Here is a 20,412-nt window from a genome sequence, read left to right as displayed (position 1 = left end):
GTTACTTTCACTTTTTGCAGAAGCTCTGAGTTCCTCACTCTCTATAAAAGCGTGAGACCTCGCCTCCATATCTCACAACACACTCAACTGCTCAATGTATTGTTAGATGAGGCTGTTGATACCTCTCTAGACATTAATGATCCTCTATGAAGCCATCGACTGTTTTGATTTAGACATATGGTGATGATATATATGGAGGTCGAGGCTACAATCCAACATTCCGTGTTGGGGCTGACCTCATGACCTGCACTCTACCGATGATGTCACTATATCTACAAATCTGGCTTGCTACCAAAAACCTAAGGCAAGGGTTCTTTGAAACCCTAATTTAACAAATTTTAGCTTGGGAAGAGAAAGACAAGTTGAATTTAGTAGATACAAAATTCCCAATTATGGAAGAGATCCGCAGGAAGGGGATTTTACTAGGTTTTATTTACCATTAAATTTCACCTTCACAGATAAGATTTCCATCAAAACTGAAAAAAAAAATCTCGCCTGGAAGTAACTCTTCGCTGGCACGCTTCACCCTTTATTCCACCGCCGCCGCACTTGTTCGATTAGCCGTTCCCAAACCAATCCCCTCTTCCCCAGTCCCCCTAATCGTTTGCGCAGGAGAAAAGGAGCGCCGCAGCCCGCAGCAAGAGAGACGAAGACGAGGCATCCAATGGCCGATACCTACGTGACCACGGTGACCTTCGGCAACGACGTGATCACCACCACCGTCACATCCTCCGGCCAGGCCGTGGAGCGCTGGATCGCGGAGATCCTCTCGGTGCACCGCCCCGGCGGCATCGTCTACAACATCACCGTCGGGCTCGACGTCGAGTGGCGCCCAAGCTACCGCGCGGACCAGAACCCGGTGGCCACACTGCAGCTCTGCGTCGAGCGCAGCTGCCTCATCTTCCAGCTCCTCCACGCCGACAACCTCCCCGGCGCGCTGGCGGAGTTCCTCGGCGACCGCGGGATCCACTTCTTCGGCGTCGGCGTGGAGGCGGACGCGGAGAGGCTCAGCGACGACCACGGCCTACAGGTGGCCAACGCGGTGGACCTGCGCGGCCGCGCCGCGGAGCGGATGAACCGCCCGGACCTCCGCCAGGCGGGGCTGCGCGCCCTCGTGCAAGCCGTCATGGGCGTCGACCTCGTGAAGCCGCAGAGGGTCACCATGAGCCGCTGGGACGCGTACTGCCTCAGCTACGAGCAGATCAGGTACGCCTGCATCGACGCCTTCGTCTCTTTCGAGATCGCCCGCAGGCTGCTCGACGGCGAGCACTGATCGACGCGGCGAAGTGCTGTTACTGCCCTTCGCGTGACTGCCGTAAACTCGCGTTGCTTAATTCTAGCCTGTCCTAGTTTAGTTCGTTCTACTTTGCTTCCAGACAATTCGTGCTAGTGTGTTCAGATTTGGTTATTGCTGCATTTTAATCTGTTGCCACTGTTTAATTTCAAGCCTACAAGGTTTTAGGGGTTTCTGTGATCGAAGAGAATTTAATCAGACGGTCAGTCGGGGAGTGATTTAACTACGCTGCGTTCCTGGCTTGTCGCTGCTTTTTCGCGTACAGAGTCGCATTGAGCTCTGAGCATGCGTGTGATTCGGGCCTTTTCTGTCGATCGAGGCTGGACTGCGCGAAACCTTCTGCTGATTAGTGAGTTGCATACTTCAAGTCACGCCGTGACTTCAAATGGGTTCCAATGGCTCTCAGTAGCGATGGTAAAATGAAAAATAACTAAGTCAGCAAGGGATGAGAGGGAGGCATGCGGCGGAACGGAAGCCATTCACGGGACTGACGGTAGTGAAGGGAAGAGGGCCGAGGCGGTGCGGGACACCGCGGAGCAGTGAGAGGCGGACAGCCATCGGGACGCCGCCGTTGAGTTCCTCCTCGTCATTGACTGGATGAACCTCGAGCACCGCGTTCGTCCTCCTAGCCGCCTGCGGACCTTGCCACGGCGACCCCGTCCCCATCGCTGCTGCATTGGCGTCCCACGCACAGCCCACCGCAGGGACCCGAGGGACTGGAAAGTGGGCTCAAGCCCGGCGCCTAGCCAAGCCGGCCCGTCACGTTGAAGGCCTCGAGCCATGTGAGGTTGTGCGGCCCGTCGACGCCGAAGTGTGGTGACAGCCTGACAGGAAGCCGAGTCGCGTGCAACGTACAGTCGGCTCCGATGATGTTGAGCGAGACGACGCGCCCGGTGCGGCAGCCCACGCCCGCCCACGCCGTGCACGGGTCCCCGGAGCAATTAGAGCCCTTCAGATGCGATCGTGATGGGTTCCTGCCCGGAATGCTCAGGGTCGAGTACTCGAGTCCCGTCCGCTGCCGCCTATTGGGCGGGCCCTCTAGCGCTACGAAGTACGAACGCACCTCCAAGATGGGCCGGTCACAAATCCTGCTCAAGTAATGCAACTTACAGGCAACACTCTTAAGTGATGACCACAAAAGAAATTACCTATCAGGTGGCAAATGTGTCTCAAACAGATATCATTTCCAAGCTTCACATATAGCTTCTTTTGAGCTTCTGTACATAATAGGAACAAATATGCTTATGTTAGTTCGGGGTATAATAATCATATTAGCGTGCAATAACTTGAAGTTGGTAAAAGTTTAGGTATGGATAAATTGTTGCTACATAATCCTAGCCTCCTAGGTACTATGTTAAGCTGTAAAATAGTGACAAATGGCAAAATGTTTAGGTATAATAAGTTCATGTTAAGCTGCAAATACTACAATAACTTTTATCCAGTAGAGATTCCAAACCGTCACATCTTTTTATGGCATAAAACATAATGCAATCAATATAATCAATAGATTTGGCCAACTACAATCCACCAAGGCCGCTAGATCACACACACACAGTTTGCATGCTGATTTCTGTGGCTGGAATGAAGCAGCGCCGCCGCCGCCCAACGCCGTGAGGAGCAGTGCCATCGCTCAACGGCCGTCGGCGACGAGCCACCGCGGAAGCCAGCGGCCCTATCGGCGAGGCGGCGGGTTCTTCCTTCTCCACCGACGGGACGGGATAGCGCGTGGATCCGGCGACCTCTGGGCTCCGGCGAGGCGGCGACGGTGAGTGGTGACTGCTGATAGGTGCATCCATGGACAACGGTTCCCCCTCCCGCCGCTCTTGGGCTGACGAGGCCGATGAGGAGCTTCCCTCCCTGAGATCCCTAGGCGTGGGGTCGTCGGGCCTCCTATCGGATGTGGTCGCGCTCATTGGGAGCCCCTCCGCCTCCTTCCAGGGGGAACATGTGTCATTCACAAACTCGGAGAGCTACTCCGACTCGGAGCCCCCTTCACCGCCGCCTCCGAGAAGGGACAAGGCCGTTGCGGGTGCTTCCGGTCGCCGTCGGCGCACGCGTCGCCCCAGGGCGGTCGATGGGTTCATGGCGGCGGCCAGGAGCGCACACCCTTAAGCCACCTCGATGGCCGTCTCTTTGCCTACCTCGCCTCGTCGTCGCACTTCTCCGTCTGCGCGCCCCGCTCGCGCCCTCGCGGTGCCGGATGTGGACGGGTTCTACGAGGTTCGCAGCCGATGCCGATGGCGCCGTCGCTCACCGCTAAGGGAGTCACGGCCGGTCCCTGTCGAGCTGCAGGGGCTTTGCTTCAACTGTCTTGTTGCCAATCATGTCAAGCGGGATTGTGTCTTCCCAGCGTGGTACTTCAATTGCCACCAGGAGGGCCATCGCTCGTTTGCTTGCCCCCTTCCGCCGGGCCGAGGCAAGCAGGCCCGCTCGTCGCCGCGTGCGGGTCACAGTCGGAGGGTCGTTGCGCGTCGACCTGCCCAACGACATCGGCGTGCGGGGTCCGTGGGCACGGCATCCACACATTCGGTCTTGACTGGCCGCTCCCCGTCCGTGCCTTAGGTGTTGCGCCCCGCCGACTCCCCCCCCCCCTCGGCCCCCGGTTGAGTCCCCGCCCCCCCTGGGGGGCGGCGCGGCCCTGGTAACCGCCGCTGGGGAGCCTCCAGGTGACCGCCTGGGTCACCTACGTCGCACTGAGTTCGTCGTCATCCTGCGGTCTGTGGAGTTACAGGCGGCTGAGGACGCACTCGGCCTTGCCCTCGTCGCAGTTGTCGGTGGCACTAGGCCCGCAGTGTCACCCGCTACCTCCTCGAGCGGTTTGACCTGATGACGTATGATGCGGAGGTTAGTCGCCACTACCTGGAGGATTTCGTCGTTCGCTTCCAGCGTCGGGAGGACAGGGACCATGTCCTTGCCGCCCCGGTGATGGGTGTCCCACTTCCTTTGGTCTGGCGGCCATGGAGGCATACCTCGATGGCTAGTGCGGGCTCCTTCCGATTCACTATGCTGGTCGGCATGACTCGTGCCCCCTCCATGTGCGGAGCGCCTCCACCGCGCGGACGATCCTCGGCCCTTCTTTTTAAAGTAAGAACAAATTTATAGAGGAAAAAGTCTACTTAACCCCCCACCTATCAACCATGGTCTACTTCACCCCTCAAACTATAAAACCGTCTATTTTACCCCCTGAACTTTTCAAAACCGTCTATTTTACCCCCCCCCCCCGGGGCGGTTTTCGACGGTGGTTTTGCTACAGTGACGGTGGTTTTGTCTTTTTCTTTTTAATTTATTTCTGGTGAATCTTTAAAAAATCATAGTAAATCACAGAAAAATTATAAAATAGAAAATCTAATTTTGTTGGACTCCACATGAGTAGATCTACACAATGAACATATAATATGATATGCTTTAGTACAAAATTTTTGCTGTAGTTTTAGATTAATTGGAAAATCCAATTTTGTCTGTAATTAATTGGAACAATTCATAGCTGCAGCTTCTGTGGTCCAATTATGGTGAAATTTTTATGGTAGGCTAATTATTGTATGCTTGAACTATAGTAAAAATTCCGTACTCATTGGACCATGTATAACTTAGTTATAGATAAATTCTAATTAATTACAGACAAAATTAGATTTTCCAATTAATCTAAAGGTATAGCAAAACCTTTGTACTAAAGCATACCACATTATATGTTAACTATGTAGATCTACTCATGTGGAGTCCAACAAAATTGGATTTTTCATTTTATGATTTTTCTATGATTTACTATGATTTTTCAAAGATTCAGCGAAAATAAATAAAAAAAGAAAAGGTGAAACCACAGGTAGCGTAGCAAACCACCGTTATTGTAGCAAAACCACCGTCGAAAACCGCCCGGGGGGTAAAATAGACGGTTTTGAAAAGTTCAGGGGGTAAAATAGACGGTTTTATAGTTTGGGGGGTGAAGTAGATCATGGTTGATAGGTGGGTGGGGGGGGGGGGGGGTTTAAGTAGACTTTTGCCAATTTATAGAAAAGAACTCTAAAAATTTATGGAGTCAAGTTAGTATCATTAGATACATTATAAACTATTTTCACAATGTGCTCATCAGTAGTTGTCATTTGATACGCTGTAACCTAAATTTATAGAAAATAGCGCTAAAATTTATGATACCAAATTAGTATCGTTAGACTATAAATTATCTACAGGCCCGCTGAATGTTGGCAATGGAACTTCATCGGTAGCTTTGCAGACTATGACATCAATCAACCAAATGGGCCCTTATGTTATTGTGGTCCAAAACTATTGTAGTTAATTATTAAAGATGGTAATATCATATGTTCTGTTCTGGCTTTATATTCCACTAAGGGCAATTCAATCCATCATCTAGTATTGTTTGGACTTTGTACCTTTCAAAGGAGTCACTGATCCGAACTGTTCTGTATTCCAAGGAGCATTGCCAAAACTTGGATTGTAAATGTTAAGAGAGTACACACACTTCATCCTCCTTCCCAAACAAAAAAAGAAGATTGTATTATTGAAGACTACATTGATATAGGCAAATTATTGAAAGGTGCATTTCTAAAATTAATTACTATTGTTTGATTAATATATTTATTCTTTTAAACTTGATTAATACATTTCTGATGGATCTAGAATGTCGCGTTGTATTTTCTTCCACCCTCAAGGACTAGTTTTTTTTTATAAGGGGAACCCTCAAGGACTAGTGATCTTTAGCAGTTTTTTTTAGGGGAAGTGATCTTTAGCAGATGAGCCGCCCAATGTTCACTGGAAAACTTTTCCGGCCTGCACCAGTAAGCATCGGGCCGGCCCAACTAGTTGGATATTTTACTCCTCTCGCATTGGCCCCGGCCACGGATGCTCCGTTGAGCCGAGCGTACGTGCGTCGTCCAGAGCGCAGACGGGCAGACGGCATACAGCCCCCCGCGCGCTCCTCCGCTCCATCCTCGCCGCTAGTCTCCTCCGCGCCACCGCTACCTCCAGGGCCACAACGCGTCGCCGTCACCTCTCTCCGCCGCCGTGATCTCCTCCTTCTCCCGGCGGCGCTGACCCTCCCGATGGCGCCCGCCCCCTTGCCTGCGTCGGCGCGCGGGCTGTTCCGCATGCCCCCGCCGGCCGCCGCGGCTGGCGAACCGCTACTTTCTGGTGCGCGCGGGTGAGTCCGTGTACGAGGGGCAGGGCCTCCTCCGCACCAACCCGGTCGCCAAGACCTCCGTCGACAGCGGCCTCTCCCCCGTGGGGCTCCGCCAGACGGCGCGCGCCGCGCTCGAGCTCCAGCGCCTCGGCGCGTGCGAGGACGACTGCTGGATATGGCCATCCATCGCGCAGCCGCGCGGGTCAGTTCGGCTGGTGTATAAGCCGGTTGAGCTGATACGTACGTCTGATTTATTGGGTGAGAAAAATAGGTCTGCTAGCCGAATGTTTCTTGTTACAAGACAGCAAGGATACAGTATCTTTTCAGGTCAGATGTTGGCTTACTTGCTTCATCATGAACCAAACTATTGTCAGATCAATGATTAATGCTTTTTTACACTGCCAAATTAAATAGCGATAATGGAATTTCAGCAGATACATAAAAATGCTGGGCTTACTGGGCATGAATTAATAGTCAATTTTTTTTACGAATGTGTATCCTCCTAAGACTAGCCACAATGTTGCCGGTGCTAGAAAATTTCTCTCTCTTCCACCTCATACAGATGCAAGATTCTAAATATAGCCACAGCGTGGGCACCGGTACTTGGGTTGACTGTGGACCCCGCCAAAAAAAAATCCCACGGCGCCGTCGCGACCCACAGCAGCGCCCCCTCCATTCCAGTGGACGGCGTGCTCCTCTCACCTTCCTCGTAGTTCGGGATTGAATTTTCTATGTTTCAGGCACCGTGGAACGAACATGTCCTGATGCCAAGATTTTTTAAAACTGGGCATCGGCCACAGCGTTAAGCACCGGTGCTTGAACGTTCTCTCTCCTTCCTTCCTTGGCACCGGCAAAAGCCCACATTGTGGCCAGTCTAACATTAGATAGTTTTTGCAACAAATTTACCCCTATTCTGACTGAAGTATGCTTTTCTTGGCATGATGGCTGCATTAGGTGTATGCGTCAGATAACATTTCTCCTGACATGAAGCCGCCTCCTATCAGTGATGGTACTCCAAATGAGAGCGTAGCAGACGTATTTGTTCGGGTGACGCAGCTCATGTCAATACTGGAGACTCAGTACTCAGGGGAAACTGTTGTCATTGTCTCTCCAGATTCTGACAACTTGTCGATCCTTCAAGCTGGATTAATTGGGCTTGACCTTCGAAGGTACAGTAAAAAGTAGTAACCTGACTAACTCTAGTGTACTATTCGGTATTGCACTTGGTATTCAAGTCTTTCTCTGGTGAACAACACTTCACATTCTTCATTTGGTTCTTAGGAAACTTTTCTTACTCTTAAACATAACTTGGGTCAGATAATTTTGATTTGTTCATATAATGTTTACGCACATAAACGGTCTTCAGGTACTGTTGCTAACTGAAGTCTTGAAGGGAACCATGTCTTAACTGTTTGATGTCACTTCAGTAACAGACTGTTCGGCTAGTGCTGATACGATCATATACCCGTGTGTTCGGCTGCTGGGAAGTTACTGCTGTGGCTGGCTGGCCCTAGGTGTCGGCTACAGTAACTTGTGAGGGAGAGCAGCCAGCCTAGCCAGCGGAAGCTGACCAGCCGAACAGCGTATACGATCGTGGATTATTACTGTTGGTTGGTTTGGTGTGAGAGAAAAATACTGTTCTGACTAAAAATTTACGATCGTTTACGACCATCAGGCCGGTGAGGTCCGGCCAGTTGATCCCTCAAGCATACCTGAATACAAGCAACCTCCTTGTACTGTTTTTAAATGTGCACATCCGCCAAGTTGTAAAGAGTAGTTCACTTCCTGACCCTACAGTTCATATTTTCTGTGCGTGTATAAATGTGCCCATGACAAATGTCTTGGTGATAATCGTATATAGCTGAAACCTGAAAGTATGTTTTGTGTGTCACAAATTAGTGAGTCACATTGCGATTGCATGGCACTTTTGCTGTACAGTGGATCGCTAGTTCTTTAGCGACGCATGGTCTGATTGATTATATTCATGTAATGATAATAACAGTAATTGTATATAAAATGAGCTTCATGCAAATGTGTGCCGTACGATTTGCGAAGTAAATCAAGGCTTTTATTTTAAGCCCCGCATTCCCAAATTCTCGTGTGTGATCCTAATGACAATTCAATCCCAAAAACTTAGACGCACGTTTGGTTCGTACCCTCGGGTGCCAAGCTAAACTTTGGTCATGCCCTGGTAACTTGACTAGTGTTCAGCACTAAATTTGGTGGTGCCGTTGTGCCAAGATAAATTTAGTAGGCCCATCTGTCAAATAGTATCGGCCCGACAATTTGGGCGCACCAAATTAGCTCAACCGTGCCAAAGGAACACCTCGGCTGATACGTTTTCGGATGATTTTGGATGATTCAATAGTGTTCTGTGAGAGAATAAGCTGAAACAAGAGGAGAATGGGTCAGCCAAACGGGCATGTCAGCTTTGAGGTGGTCGCAATAAAAATGCATTTTGATTTTGTTCGATTAAACACCCATTTGGTAGGGCCTGGCTCCTAGAACATCTTCTCTAGTGAAACTAAAGCCGTTTTGAAAAACTTTGTCAAAAATGGCTTTAGTAATAATTTGTACTAGGTTTATAAGGAGTTGAGAGAAACCTTTATGGTTCCAACTCCTTAATTCAAAAACTGCTCTTGCTCCTTGCAAGGAGCCCCTTTTTTATGGCCTCTGTCAAATAGGGCATAAATGTATTTATTAACGAGCTCTAAAATATAATATTTTCTAAATCATACATCTGACTTGTGATCCATTTAGAGTTTTAGACCATGGTGTTCCTTACAAAAATAATATGAAAATCAACATCCCTATTAACCATAATTGGATATAATAAAATAATTATTCATAGATTCAGCCCGTCATGCGCATAGGTATAAGAAAAATGGACATATTTAGGATTTTATTAGCTTATTAATCATCATCCAAATATATTTGGTATAACTAATTTCTGCACATTCCTGATTTGGCTATGGCTGAATTTTAACTTGGCCCCAACATCAAATCCAAACATGCGCTCAGCTTTCTCGCTGCCACGTACTCCTGAAGAAGCATTCGATGAAGGACAACATTAACACGCGCAACCTATCGTCTACCTCGCGCTCGCCCTCGTCCTCGCCCCACCCCCGTCCCACCCCCACCACTGGCGGCTGGCGGCTCCCACCGTTTCACCGTGCCGCCCGCCTCCCGCCCTCGACCCTGCCCTCCTCTAACCTCCGCCGCAACACTTTCATCGGCGTCGTCCTCGCCCCACCCTCGCCCGTTGACCATGCCCTCCCCTAATCCCAGGGCAGGTCGTCGTCGACCTTCGCCGCGACACCCCTGCCGACAACCCTGCCAAACCGCCTTCTCCTATCGCCCCGCCCCACCGCCGTCTCACCCACCTCCACCGCTGTGTCGTGGCCGCCATCCCCAAACCCCCTTCTAAGGCCGTTAGAGAATCTTACCTCGAAACCCTAACGTTGGCTAGCTCCTACCGGAACCCTACGCCGCCGCCGTCTTCTTCTTCGTCGGCACGGGCGTGGGCGCATCCGCAGGCTAGACGGTCACGTAGTAAACTTTGTTCGATGAACCTCTCATAACCTGGTTGCAACTACCAATTGTCCAAAGAGGCATAGTTTGGCCGGTAAGGAATAGACGATGCACTATTGGTATCACGAAAAGTTAGCTTTTGATTGGACATAATCTTGATCTATTGATGGCCCTGTTCGCTTGAACTTATCAGTCAGCTTACCAGTTAGAATCTACAGTATTTTTCTCTCACAATAAAACAGCTTCAGCCGGTCGGCTTATTCAATGAGGAAAGGATTGAATTTTCAGGTAAAATTATCATTAAAATCAGGCTGTGCAGTTAATTAGCAGTGGAGCGACATTGCTATTGAATTGTTTTACAGCCTGTTCGGCAGCCTGTAACTGTCTGTATCTAGTTTGGCTTATCAGCCAGCCAACAGTGTTTTTCTCTCACGCTAAATCAGTCAGCAGTATTTTAGTCACGTGCTTATACGTGGATCCAGCCGAATCGAACGGGCTATTAATCGCTATAATGACAGTTCAACCGAAAGACACTGACGGATCCACTCCGCAGTCTCCCACTCGCCGTCACTCCGCAGTATCAACTGGCCTCGGTCGCACAAATCCCCCACCCCGCAGTCCCCGACGGCCGACGGCACAGCCACCAGCAGCCCCAGCCATCGAGCAAACGAGCTGCTCCATGGCCTCACCAACCCGAACACAGCCGCCTCCGCCGGCGGTAGAACCCATCGCCCCTTCTTCTCCTTCTTCAGAACATCCGCCTGTCAAACCCTCGTCTGACGGATCCCTCTCGCCGGAGAACCCAGCGCCAGCTCCACCTCCTCCTCCTGCTACTCCGCCTCCTCATACTCCCGGCGATAGCTCTCCTTCCTCAACTCCGCATCCCTCGGCGCCACAGCCTCCTCCGCCGCCTCCGCCTCCGCCTCCGCTTCCGCCCAGCGCTGATGCTTCTCCACCCCTCCCGCGACAGGGCCAGACGTCACCGCCGCGCCCACTACACCGTCCCTCACCCGCTCCAGTATCACCGCCTACTCCAGCGCCGGCGTCCTCGGAAGCCAAGTCGGAGCAGGAGGCGGCGGAATCGGCTACCGAATCGGGGAGCATGACGCTAGCCGTCGTTCTAGCCCAAACTGAAGATTCGACGCCGCGGAAGGCCTCCTCGGCCGAGGCGTCCCCAGCCGGATCGCCGCAGAAGGAATCGGCCGTCACCATCGCGAAGCTCCTCTCCGGCGAAGACCCCGCGGCGACGGAGGCGAAGGCCACGCCGGACAAGGACAAGGTTACACCTCCGAGCGACACTGGGTCACTCGCCGCGGCCGCCGCCGTTACTGCCGTTGGGGGAGTTGGAGGCGGCGTGGGGTCCAAGAGGTGGCTCCTTGGCGGCGTCCCAGAGAAGGTGCGGCGCGCGGAGCTGAGGAGGGCCGAGCTAGGGTTTAGGGTTTCAGCCGCCGTGTTCTGCCTGGTCGCGCTCTCCGTCATGGCCGCCGATACCACGACGGGCTGGTCCGGCGATTCCTTCCGCCGCTACAACGAGTACAGGTTTCCCTCTGGACTCCTAGAGCGCTGGCTGATCTCAGTTAAAACCTTCTTCATTAGTCACAGCTGCCGTTTCTTATTAGTGTTGATGGGAGCTGAAAATTGGTGAATTTTGGCGATGTAGGTATGTACTCGCTGCGAGCGTCCTGGCTTTTACCTACTCTGGATTCCAGTTGGTAGCCGAGGTGCATTACCTTGTTACAGGGAGGCGCATGATTCGAGCCCCATTCCGCAGCTACTTCAATCTTGCCATGGATCAGGCAAGCATGAGTAAACTGCTATTCTGCTCTTCTGTATTTGTGTGTTGTTGGGAACCATACCATGAATTTATGATAGCACGATTTCACAAGCTTATGGCCATTTAATAATTGCAAAACTAAATATAGTTGCACAAATTGGATGAACTATTGCAGCAATTGTTTTCTTATAAAGAAATCCTAGATTGTGGATGAACGCTAGGTGGCAATTATCGTTTCCCGACTGGTATATGTCTATATTATTATTGTTCCTACCGGATTTGGTTTGGTATATGCCTATTTTGTTTAGTTGGTATAAACATTGTACAGATACATTACAGTGCGTCATCAGGTGTAAGTAAAAGAGTTGTTCCATGAATTGATAAATAACACCTTTCCAGTTCCTCCAACTTCAAACATTTGTCATGATAAGGGAACTTTTCAGAAATGAATGAGATTGGTGCAGTGCTTGAGGTTTTGACATATTTATGACTAATAACTATGGACTTTGTGTGCTTATGGATCACCTGATTTGCCACCAACTGACCAAAGTCATGTTGTTTAGATGTTCCTTGTACAATGCATGTATATCAATTTGTTCTACATTATATTCTTTCCTTTGGAATGCGCCAGACGAAGGGCAGGCCTGGTGCAAGCGGTAGAGTCTTACCGTCTGTGACCGGAAGGTCCCGGGTTCGAGTCGCGGTCTCCTCGCATTGCACAGGCGAGGGTAAGGCTTGCCACTAACACCCTTCCCCAGACCCCGCACAGAGCGGGAGCTCTCTGCACTGGGTACGCCCTTTGGAATGCGCCAGACCATGTTTTCAGCAATGTATTGCAGTCTCCACAAATTCCTGTTTAACCATGTCTCGGACATTCATCTTTTGTGTTTTGCTCTACTAGTTTTGAGCTTGCAACTTGGCTTAAAATTTGTTAGTGACCAAAATGTGTCTGAATGGGTTTTTCATGCTATTGCAGATGTTAGCTTACCTCCTATTGTCAGCATCTTCAGCAGCACTTTCTCGTAATGGTGTTTGGATGTCTCGGTTTGGAGGGGATCAATTTACCAAACTGATCAATGCCTCAGCTTCCATGGCATTCCTAGCTTTCATTGCTCTTGGTCTTAACTCAGTCATCTCTGCTTACTGTGTCTTCAGCTTGGTTTCATAGAGCTACCGTTGTGCATTGCATGATGTGAATACTACTTCCTGTATGCTTCTTGGGTCACTGGATCTTGATTCATGTGAAATTCGTACATGATTTCTGTGAAATCCCTAAGTTCCAAAGTGGGCTTAATCTCTACAACTTGGGCATATTGTAGCAGTACATTGAGTCAAGGTTGGCTTTTAAAAATTTGAAGTGGCTGTACCAAGGTTTCATGCTGGTCGTTTTATACTGAAAGTCTGAAAGATATGCAACTTGGAGACCACTCCTACATATTATGATATGATGGTCAGCTCAGATGTGGCCTGGGCGCCTGGGCGTATCGGCATTTATTACACTCGCTCAAATCGATGTGCATCAGAAATATGCGATGCCATTTCGGATTAGCAGTTCCTAAGATCTAAGATACTCCTATATTCTAATGTTTGCGGGCCGGCTATGCGGTTTTGCACCATTATTACTGTTTTGGAGCATGAAATTCATGCACGCAAATCACATGTTCTGAATTCCTTTGGGGTGTTCGGCTGGTATAGTCTTAGTTTTAGCTTATTCTCTCTTATAGAACACTATTCAATCATTCAAAACCAATCGAAATCCACTGTTCATCGGACTAGCTGAACACGCCGCATTTTTTCCTCATTTTTGTTTGTTTGTTGTGTTTTTATTTTCATCCCATGGGCCACTTCAACCCCTTTCAACCCAAACTGGTGGTTGCCGTATAAAATCGTTTTTTTCGTCCCTTTCATACAGCTGTCAAGGTGAAAAATTCTATGTTACCTACTTGAATTATTATTGTGATATGATTTTTCTCGTCGAACTCTCTAAAATCAGATGCCTTACCTCTTCAACTCTCAAAACTGTATGAATTACCGCATTGCCTAGGTTATAGAAGTGGTTTTCAAGGCACTTTTCTTCAACTTTTAGTTTAAAAATCCAGTAAATATCTTATAAATTTTTAAACCATAAAAATATCACTAAGTTTCTAAAAGTTCTAAGAAAAATCCTAAAGATATATTGGAAAATAAGACACCCAAATATAATAATTTAAAGCTCATGAAAATATCTCTAGAAGACTCCAAAAATTAGACTTAACTCTACAAATAAAAAATTTAGAAAAAACTAAATTCCCAAAAATTGTAGAGATGCTTTGTAAATCTCATTACTTTACTTGCATTGTCATTAATTCACCAAAAGTCACAGAACAATTAGATGCATTTTCAAAATCTTTCCATAACAAAAATGCAAGATACAAGCAGCATAAACACATTCAACATTAATTAGATGTTGCATTTTTTTTTTGCCAATCCTATTATATCTCATATTTTGTTATGTAATGTTTTTAAAATGCATTTAGACATCAAATGTATTGTATTGCGAACTTTTCGCATTTTGTTGGATTTTTTTTTCATTTTCCTAGAGCTAAATATATTACTTTAAAGTTTTTTGAGATATTTAATGAGCTCTTGATATTTTATTTAGGTTTGCCATGTCCCAATCTATTACTATAATTTTTCTTAGAATTTGTAGAAGCTTAGTGATTTTTTTTGTGGTTTAAAAGTCTTATCAGACCACATAGAGAATCACTTAGTTTAAATGGTTTGAGAGTTGAGAGAGTAAAATTTCTGATTTAAAAAAAATCAGAGATAAAAAATTAGACCTTAATAATTAGTTCAAAGAGTTTGAAGAAACGCCGTTACAATTCTCCGAGATCTTGGAGACCATGGCATTTTTTTTAGCAAAATAAACTTCTTTTAATTGATTGACCACAGTCCACAAGCAGGCGTCCAACGCTGAGGCCCAGGCCCATCCCCTCAGCTAACCATACGTACAGGGCGAGCTCTATAGCCAAGAGCCCAGGACGCAGGAGGACCGCCGCCGCGAACCGCCGTCCGACTCGCTCCGCACCTCCAGTCCTCCACGCCGGCGCTCCTTACCGTCGCTGCAATGGAGTCGAGGAGGCCGGCGCCCTCTCCTCTCGTCGACAACTACGTGGTAAGCCTCCCAGCCCTATCCCGCACCTTGATCTCTCACTTCCGCTATCTGTGCGGGTCTGGTTATCATCTCACACTTCCGTCACTGCCCTCGCTGCTCAGGTACCCGGTGACGCCGTCCTGGACCTCTCCGAGATGAACAACCAGACCATTAAGCTCGGAGCGGGCCTGCGTCAGGTAAGCCCTTTCATGGTGGAATGTGGGAGCCGTTGTCTTTTGTGAGACTTAGTGGTTAGGGTTTAATGGGGTTTATTTGGGCGCGAGGCTTATCGGTGATAAAACGGGGCTTGCAGGAGTGTGACACCATCCAGGCGACCAGTGCTGGGAAGCTGCGGCTGTTGAAACCCAACAAGTATTGGATTGAGAACTCCCAGAAGAGGGTAAGTCCGATTTGTCTCGGAGATGCATACATTATGTAAAAATTTGGTTGCTCTCGAGATACTTGCGTTAAGTATTTTATTACCATTGCTGTAGGATGCTGGTTGAATAGATAATTCATAATATATGTGGCCCTTTCTGTGTAAAACTGTAAATTGCTGAACTAATATGTTAGCCTAAAATGGACTGGGTTATGTTGACTCAGTGCAACAAAAATTTCAGCACTAACACACAAACATGAATTGGTCATTGCCACATTTACCTTCTATCGATTGATTATATGTTATTGCCATTTTAATAAACGTTTCGATTTTCATAACTTGAAATTAATCAGCATGAAAAGCTCTGATCTGGTCCCCTAATATCGTCTTAACTGTAACGTAGGAGACTGAGGATAGTGCTACTCTGTTCCACTCTCTTGTCTTGTGTTTCAGCAGTCATTCATGTTCTTCTTTTTTGCAGTATATACCTTCTGTAGAAGATACAGTTCTTGGTGTTGTGGTTGACACCAAACCAGACGTAAGTATACATTTACATTCAGAAGTATGTGAGTTAACACTTGTTTCTAGATATTTAAATCTGAGGCCACCATGGATCATGGCTGTAAAAATTACAATTATATGTTTTACAGTTCTACATATTTGTGATCTTAATTAAAGGGCTTGATTCTACAATTCTAGTCAATAGAATATATGTTTTTTACAATCTTTATGTTTAAGATTTGTAATTGTGATCTTACAGAAAACTCTTTGATCTGGTTGACAATCTTGATGGAATCAGATAAAGAAGCACCATACCAAAGAAAAAAATAGCTGGTAGTATTGAAACCAGGGCCGGTCCTAAGTTTTTCTGGACCTAGAACGAAACTAATTTTTTGGACCTTTTTATACAAACATGATAATACTACTAGTACTACTCATTGGTAGTATATATAGTATAAACACATATACGATGTTACTAATAAGCAGTTAACTTAATGCAAAAATAGTATTCATATGAAATAATTTGTATACACATCAAATTACCTCAAAAAATTCTTCTAACATTCCACGATGTGAAGTCATCGATGACGGTGTCAATATCAATCTCATCCAATAATCGCTTCTCAATGCATAATGTTGCCAATGCATCTGGATCTCTTGAATTGAAACACTAGTATTACTCTTAAGAAATTTATGAAGAGCCCGTCAATGTATTGTATCAAATCATCTATTTGCTTTTTCCTTTTTCTTTTGTCTTTCTTGATGGCATGGCACTGTTAAAATTCAGAGAAACAATTAGTAACTATAATTTAATAAAGTAGGGATCATGTGAGAAACAATTAGTACTAAATTTCAGATTCGGAGATTCGTACCTTGCTGCCGCCTGGCGCCTGCCTCCTCTGCTAGACTGCTGCCTTCTGGAACTGTCGTCTACCGATAGTGCCGAACAGGGATGAGGGAATAGGGCTCAGGAATCAGGGATTAGGACCCTATGTGGCTGTGTGAGAACTGATTTGCCGCCTGCTCTGTGCCTCTGGTGGAACGCCGCTAGGCCCCTCAGACCCTCACGCGCCCACGCCCACGCCCACGCCGCATGCGCACGTCGCGCAGCGCAGGAAGGAAGGCGGAAGACTCGCGGAGCGTGTGTGATCACGGGACATGGGGAATCGGCGATTCGATCTAGCATCTCGTATTCTTATTGCATACCTGGGGAGGGGCCCATCGGTATCGTGGGCCTGGGACGACCGTCCCTCCCGCCCCGCTCCAGGGCCGGCCCTGATTGAAACATGGACAATCACTATCAAATGACATACTACAACAGTACAACTACACAATCCCTTCTACTATAGCATTAAACTGCATGAAAGTGGCAGAAATATTACTTGATTTGCTTGGTGGAGAAGTAATGTGGAATTGTGCTTCCTCAAAAAATGGACAAGTGTTGCAAAATGAAGGGGTTTTTTGTATATACAATGTCAAATCCATATATCCCTAGTACTGGCAAGATGATCAGCTGATTACCCTTTTCATACAGTTCTAATATACAAACAGAAACCAGAATGGGCTTTTGCTAGAAGCTAGATATTTGCTTTATTATGTTAAATAATTGTATGTATTTTGCCTGTGATGTATTTTCTTTGCTGAAATAGCTTTGGTTATTACAGAACTTTTTGGTAGACATAAAGGGTCCTAATTTGGCCTTTCTACCGGTGCTTGCATTTGAAGGTGGTACAAGGAGAAACATACCAAAGTTCGAGGTAAGACACTGGATCATTTGAACTTTCTAGCATTGTTTAGTTTCATAGTTTTGTCAGTCTCTATACTTAAAGTGTGAAATGTGTATACAGTAGGCCACATGTGCAGTTCTTAACATATGTTCAGTAGCATGTGGATTGTTTTTTTTCTGTTCCAAATACTTCTTCCATTCTTTTATGCTTGATGTTTGAGCACTTTTTGCGCTCAAATTAAGAAAGAGTACAAAATAACCACATGCTTCTATTAAAGCTGTCTTTTTCTACTTCGTAATTTAAACTATTTCTCCTAAACTACGTACATTTGATGTTAGTTACTAATGAACAAGTAGATTTGAGTCTTTTAGATTGCCAATTTTTTACTTTGGTAGGAACATTTTAGGGAAGTAAATTAGGTATGTTTCTTCTTAAAATCCTATAACATCAAATAAAAAGGAACAGGGAGAGTAAATGCTATAGTCAGGTCCTGAACATAGTCAGGTACGATAAAGCTGTGCGGCCTGCGCGCTGTTCTGGGCGGCAGGTGCCCTGTAATGAACACTTGATGTGTCTGCGGGTTTTTTTTTGGTAGTTTCAGCTTTATCGTTTTGGTTTGGTAAGTAGTGGGTGATCATGAGTTGGATCCCTGGGTGATCAACTCCATGATCACGATGGTAGTCAGGTAGTGGCGTTTCGTTCTCGTTAAACTGTGGAATCTTTGCAATTTTGTTACACCAGTAATGAAATTCGGCTATGGCCATTGTGGAAAAAAAAAGTTACTGAACATGTCTATGTCCACTGTGATTTCAACTCTGAGTGGTGCCATAAGTTGTTTCCACAGTGTTTCGAGCTTTATATTCTCTTTATTGATTATATATTTGTCTTACGATGGGAATGTTCCTGCAGATTGGTACGTTAATATATGCTCGAGTGGTGAAAGCAAATAGTATCATGAATCCCGAGCTCTCATGCATGGATGGTAATTTTTTTAACTTACAGCTCAGTGTCCATTTTCCTTAATTGTCCATCAGAAGTATGGAGTACCAAATTTTATTCATCTTAGCAAAGCAAATATATCCTCATTGTTTGTGAGAACCTTTCAGCTTGTGGGATGATACTCAGTCTGGACCGTTTTCTTTTGGCTTTATCTGATCGTTCTTTTACTGTATTAATACTGTTCCTAATTTCAAGCTTCTGGGAAAGCTGCTGAATTTGGTCAGCTGAAAGATGGTTATATGTTTGACACATCAACTGGCATGTCACGAATGTGAGGATAATACACCTCGCCCTCCATTGAATCACTAGCATTGTTTTTTTTTTGTTAGATTTTGAGTTTTTGACTTTAGTTGCTTATAGGTTGTTAAGTTCGCCAACATGTCCAGTTCTGGAGGCCCTTGGGAAAAAACTGTCTTTTGAGATAGCTGTTGGACTCAATGGTCGAGTCTGGGTATGTTCTAGCTACTGTTCATTGATCATGATTTTTTATCCCACCTTTTTTGTTAAATTGTAAATGGTAATGTTTCTTGTGTTTTATTTCTTGGTTTATATTCTGTAGGTGAATGCTCCTGCGGCAAGTACTGTCATTCTTGTATCAAATGCAATTATGAGGTCAGAATCTTTTAGTGGCATAAAACAAAGAGCTATGGTAGAAAATCTCTTGGAGAGATTGTCATGATGGTAAGTCAGCAAGTATTAGTCATTTAGTCCAAAGTAAAATGGGGGAGTTTCCATTGTGTCAGTTCAAAGTAAAAGTAGAAAAGTTTGAGATCAAAGTGGCTGTCCACATCAAAGATTATTATGTATCACGTGTAGTAGTACACTAATACTTTTTTTTATTAAACTTATAAATATATGTTCCCATTTCTCCCTATGAAAAAGATTAAGTCTTGCTTCTGTTGTTTAATATCCCACATATTGGTATTGTTGCACCCACAACTTCATTGCATTTAGTTTTGTCAAGATAGGTTTCATTTCACACTGGATCAGTGGTAATGACTACATGTTTCTGAACTTAACATCATCCACATTGCAACATGCCTGTCTGATTCGTTTTACTATTATCTTTTTCATAACCGTTTTTTAGTCAGAATTATGTGAAATTTATTTCCTTTTGTGCAGGCAATGTGCGCTTATGCCATCAGTGTATTTGGGAGAATTGCTTGGTTAGATGCCACAGCCGATTCTGCGAACAGGAAAAATGGTAAACCCTATCATTCCAACAGGGCACGCTAGATGGATCAAGGATGCTGCACATTTTTCATATTCGTTGCAGTCAGAAGTCCACTTTTGGTGATCACAGCTGTTGACTTTAGGTACAACTTTTAGGGGACTGGATATGATTTTTTGGCCGTGTCCCCATGAAAACAGAACTCATGCTGCGGCTTATTTTTGTGACAAGGTCAGCTGGTGTAGAATGGTTTGAGCTTAGAGACCGACGCCCGCCGTCAAATGAAAACTGTTTTTTTTAGTCTCTCCTGACAGCATAGCTTATCCATGATAACGTTAGCATTTGCTTTCTTGTAAGATTTGCCAAAGCTAGTTGATCAGGTTGTGCTTTCACTGGTTCACTTGTTCCCGTATATCATCAAATCATGACCTGCGTGCTCGGCTGCTCGCCACTCTTTGCTGCCTCCGCAGTAATCAACGTGGCATCTCATACGCGAGTGACGAGGCGTGCACTAGTTCTCCATCCACGGGGTACGTACGCTAGCTTCACGCCTCCCACTTTTGTGATGCGTTACCGGCTGACCTGACCTGGCAAGGACAGACAACAATATCTGATGATATAACAAAAATCTCAATCATGAATGGACCGAGATTCTGCCATGGCGCCTACCTAGCCCACGGCCGCGAAGCGGTACTGGCCTCTCATGCCAGTATGCCACCCTCGAGCGCGGCGCGGCAGTGCGCCGTCCTACACTAGATCCGGGAACCGCCCA

The 20,412-nt window shown here is 46.5% G+C and overlaps 3 protein-coding genes and 1 pseudogene across 4 annotated transcripts; all 4 read left to right on the top strand.

Moving 5' to 3' along the window:
• The first annotated feature begins 575 nt into the window (after positions 1-575).
• On the top strand, positions 576-1,461 carry LOC136458651 (3'-5' exonuclease-like). The gene has a single exon (XM_066458584.1). The coding sequence runs from the start codon at positions 665-667 to the stop codon at positions 1,271-1,273; it is 609 nt and encodes a 202-aa protein (XP_066314681.1). The 5' UTR covers positions 576-664; the 3' UTR covers positions 1,274-1,461.
• A 4,590-nt stretch (positions 1,462-6,051) lies between these two features.
• On the top strand, positions 6,052-7,384 carry LOC136458652 (uncharacterized; annotated as a pseudogene).
• A 3,083-nt stretch (positions 7,385-10,467) lies between these two features.
• Positions 10,468-13,165, top strand: LOC136458650 (CASP-like protein 4A3). Its single transcript, XM_066458583.1, has 3 exons — positions 10,468-11,495; positions 11,617-11,752; positions 12,707-13,165. The coding sequence occupies exons 1-3, from the start codon at positions 10,468-10,470 to the stop codon at positions 12,896-12,898; spliced, it is 1,356 nt and encodes a 451-aa protein (XP_066314680.1). The 3' UTR covers positions 12,899-13,165.
• Positions 13,166-14,390: 1,225 nt separating this feature from the next.
• LOC136458649 (uncharacterized) lies at positions 14,391-20,255 on the top strand. 2 transcript variants are annotated; one of them, XM_066458582.1, is made up of 10 exons: positions 14,402-14,884; positions 14,986-15,060; positions 15,177-15,263; positions 15,724-15,780; positions 17,408-17,500; positions 18,380-18,452; positions 18,665-18,740; positions 18,830-18,920; positions 19,029-19,150; positions 19,592-20,255. In XM_066458582.1, exons 1-9 carry the CDS (start codon positions 14,837-14,839, stop codon positions 19,146-19,148), a joined length of 720 nt encoding a protein of 239 aa, XP_066314679.1. In that variant the 5' UTR covers positions 14,402-14,836; the 3' UTR covers positions 19,149-19,150; positions 19,592-20,255. The 2 variants fall into 2 exon arrangements, 1 of the variants encoding a protein (XP_066314679.1); XR_010760035.1 differs by lacking the exon at positions 19,592-20,255 and having other exon boundaries at positions 14,391-14,884; positions 18,820-18,920; positions 19,029-19,068.
• The last annotated feature ends 157 nt before the right edge of the window (positions 20,256-20,412 follow it).

Source organism: Miscanthus floridulus, chromosome 6 (assembly GCF_019320115.1).
Source record: "Miscanthus floridulus cultivar M001 chromosome 6, ASM1932011v1, whole genome shotgun sequence".
Taxonomy (NCBI): Eukaryota; Viridiplantae; Streptophyta; class Magnoliopsida; order Poales; family Poaceae; genus Miscanthus; species Miscanthus floridulus.
This window is presented reverse-complemented; position numbering and strand designations above follow the sequence as displayed.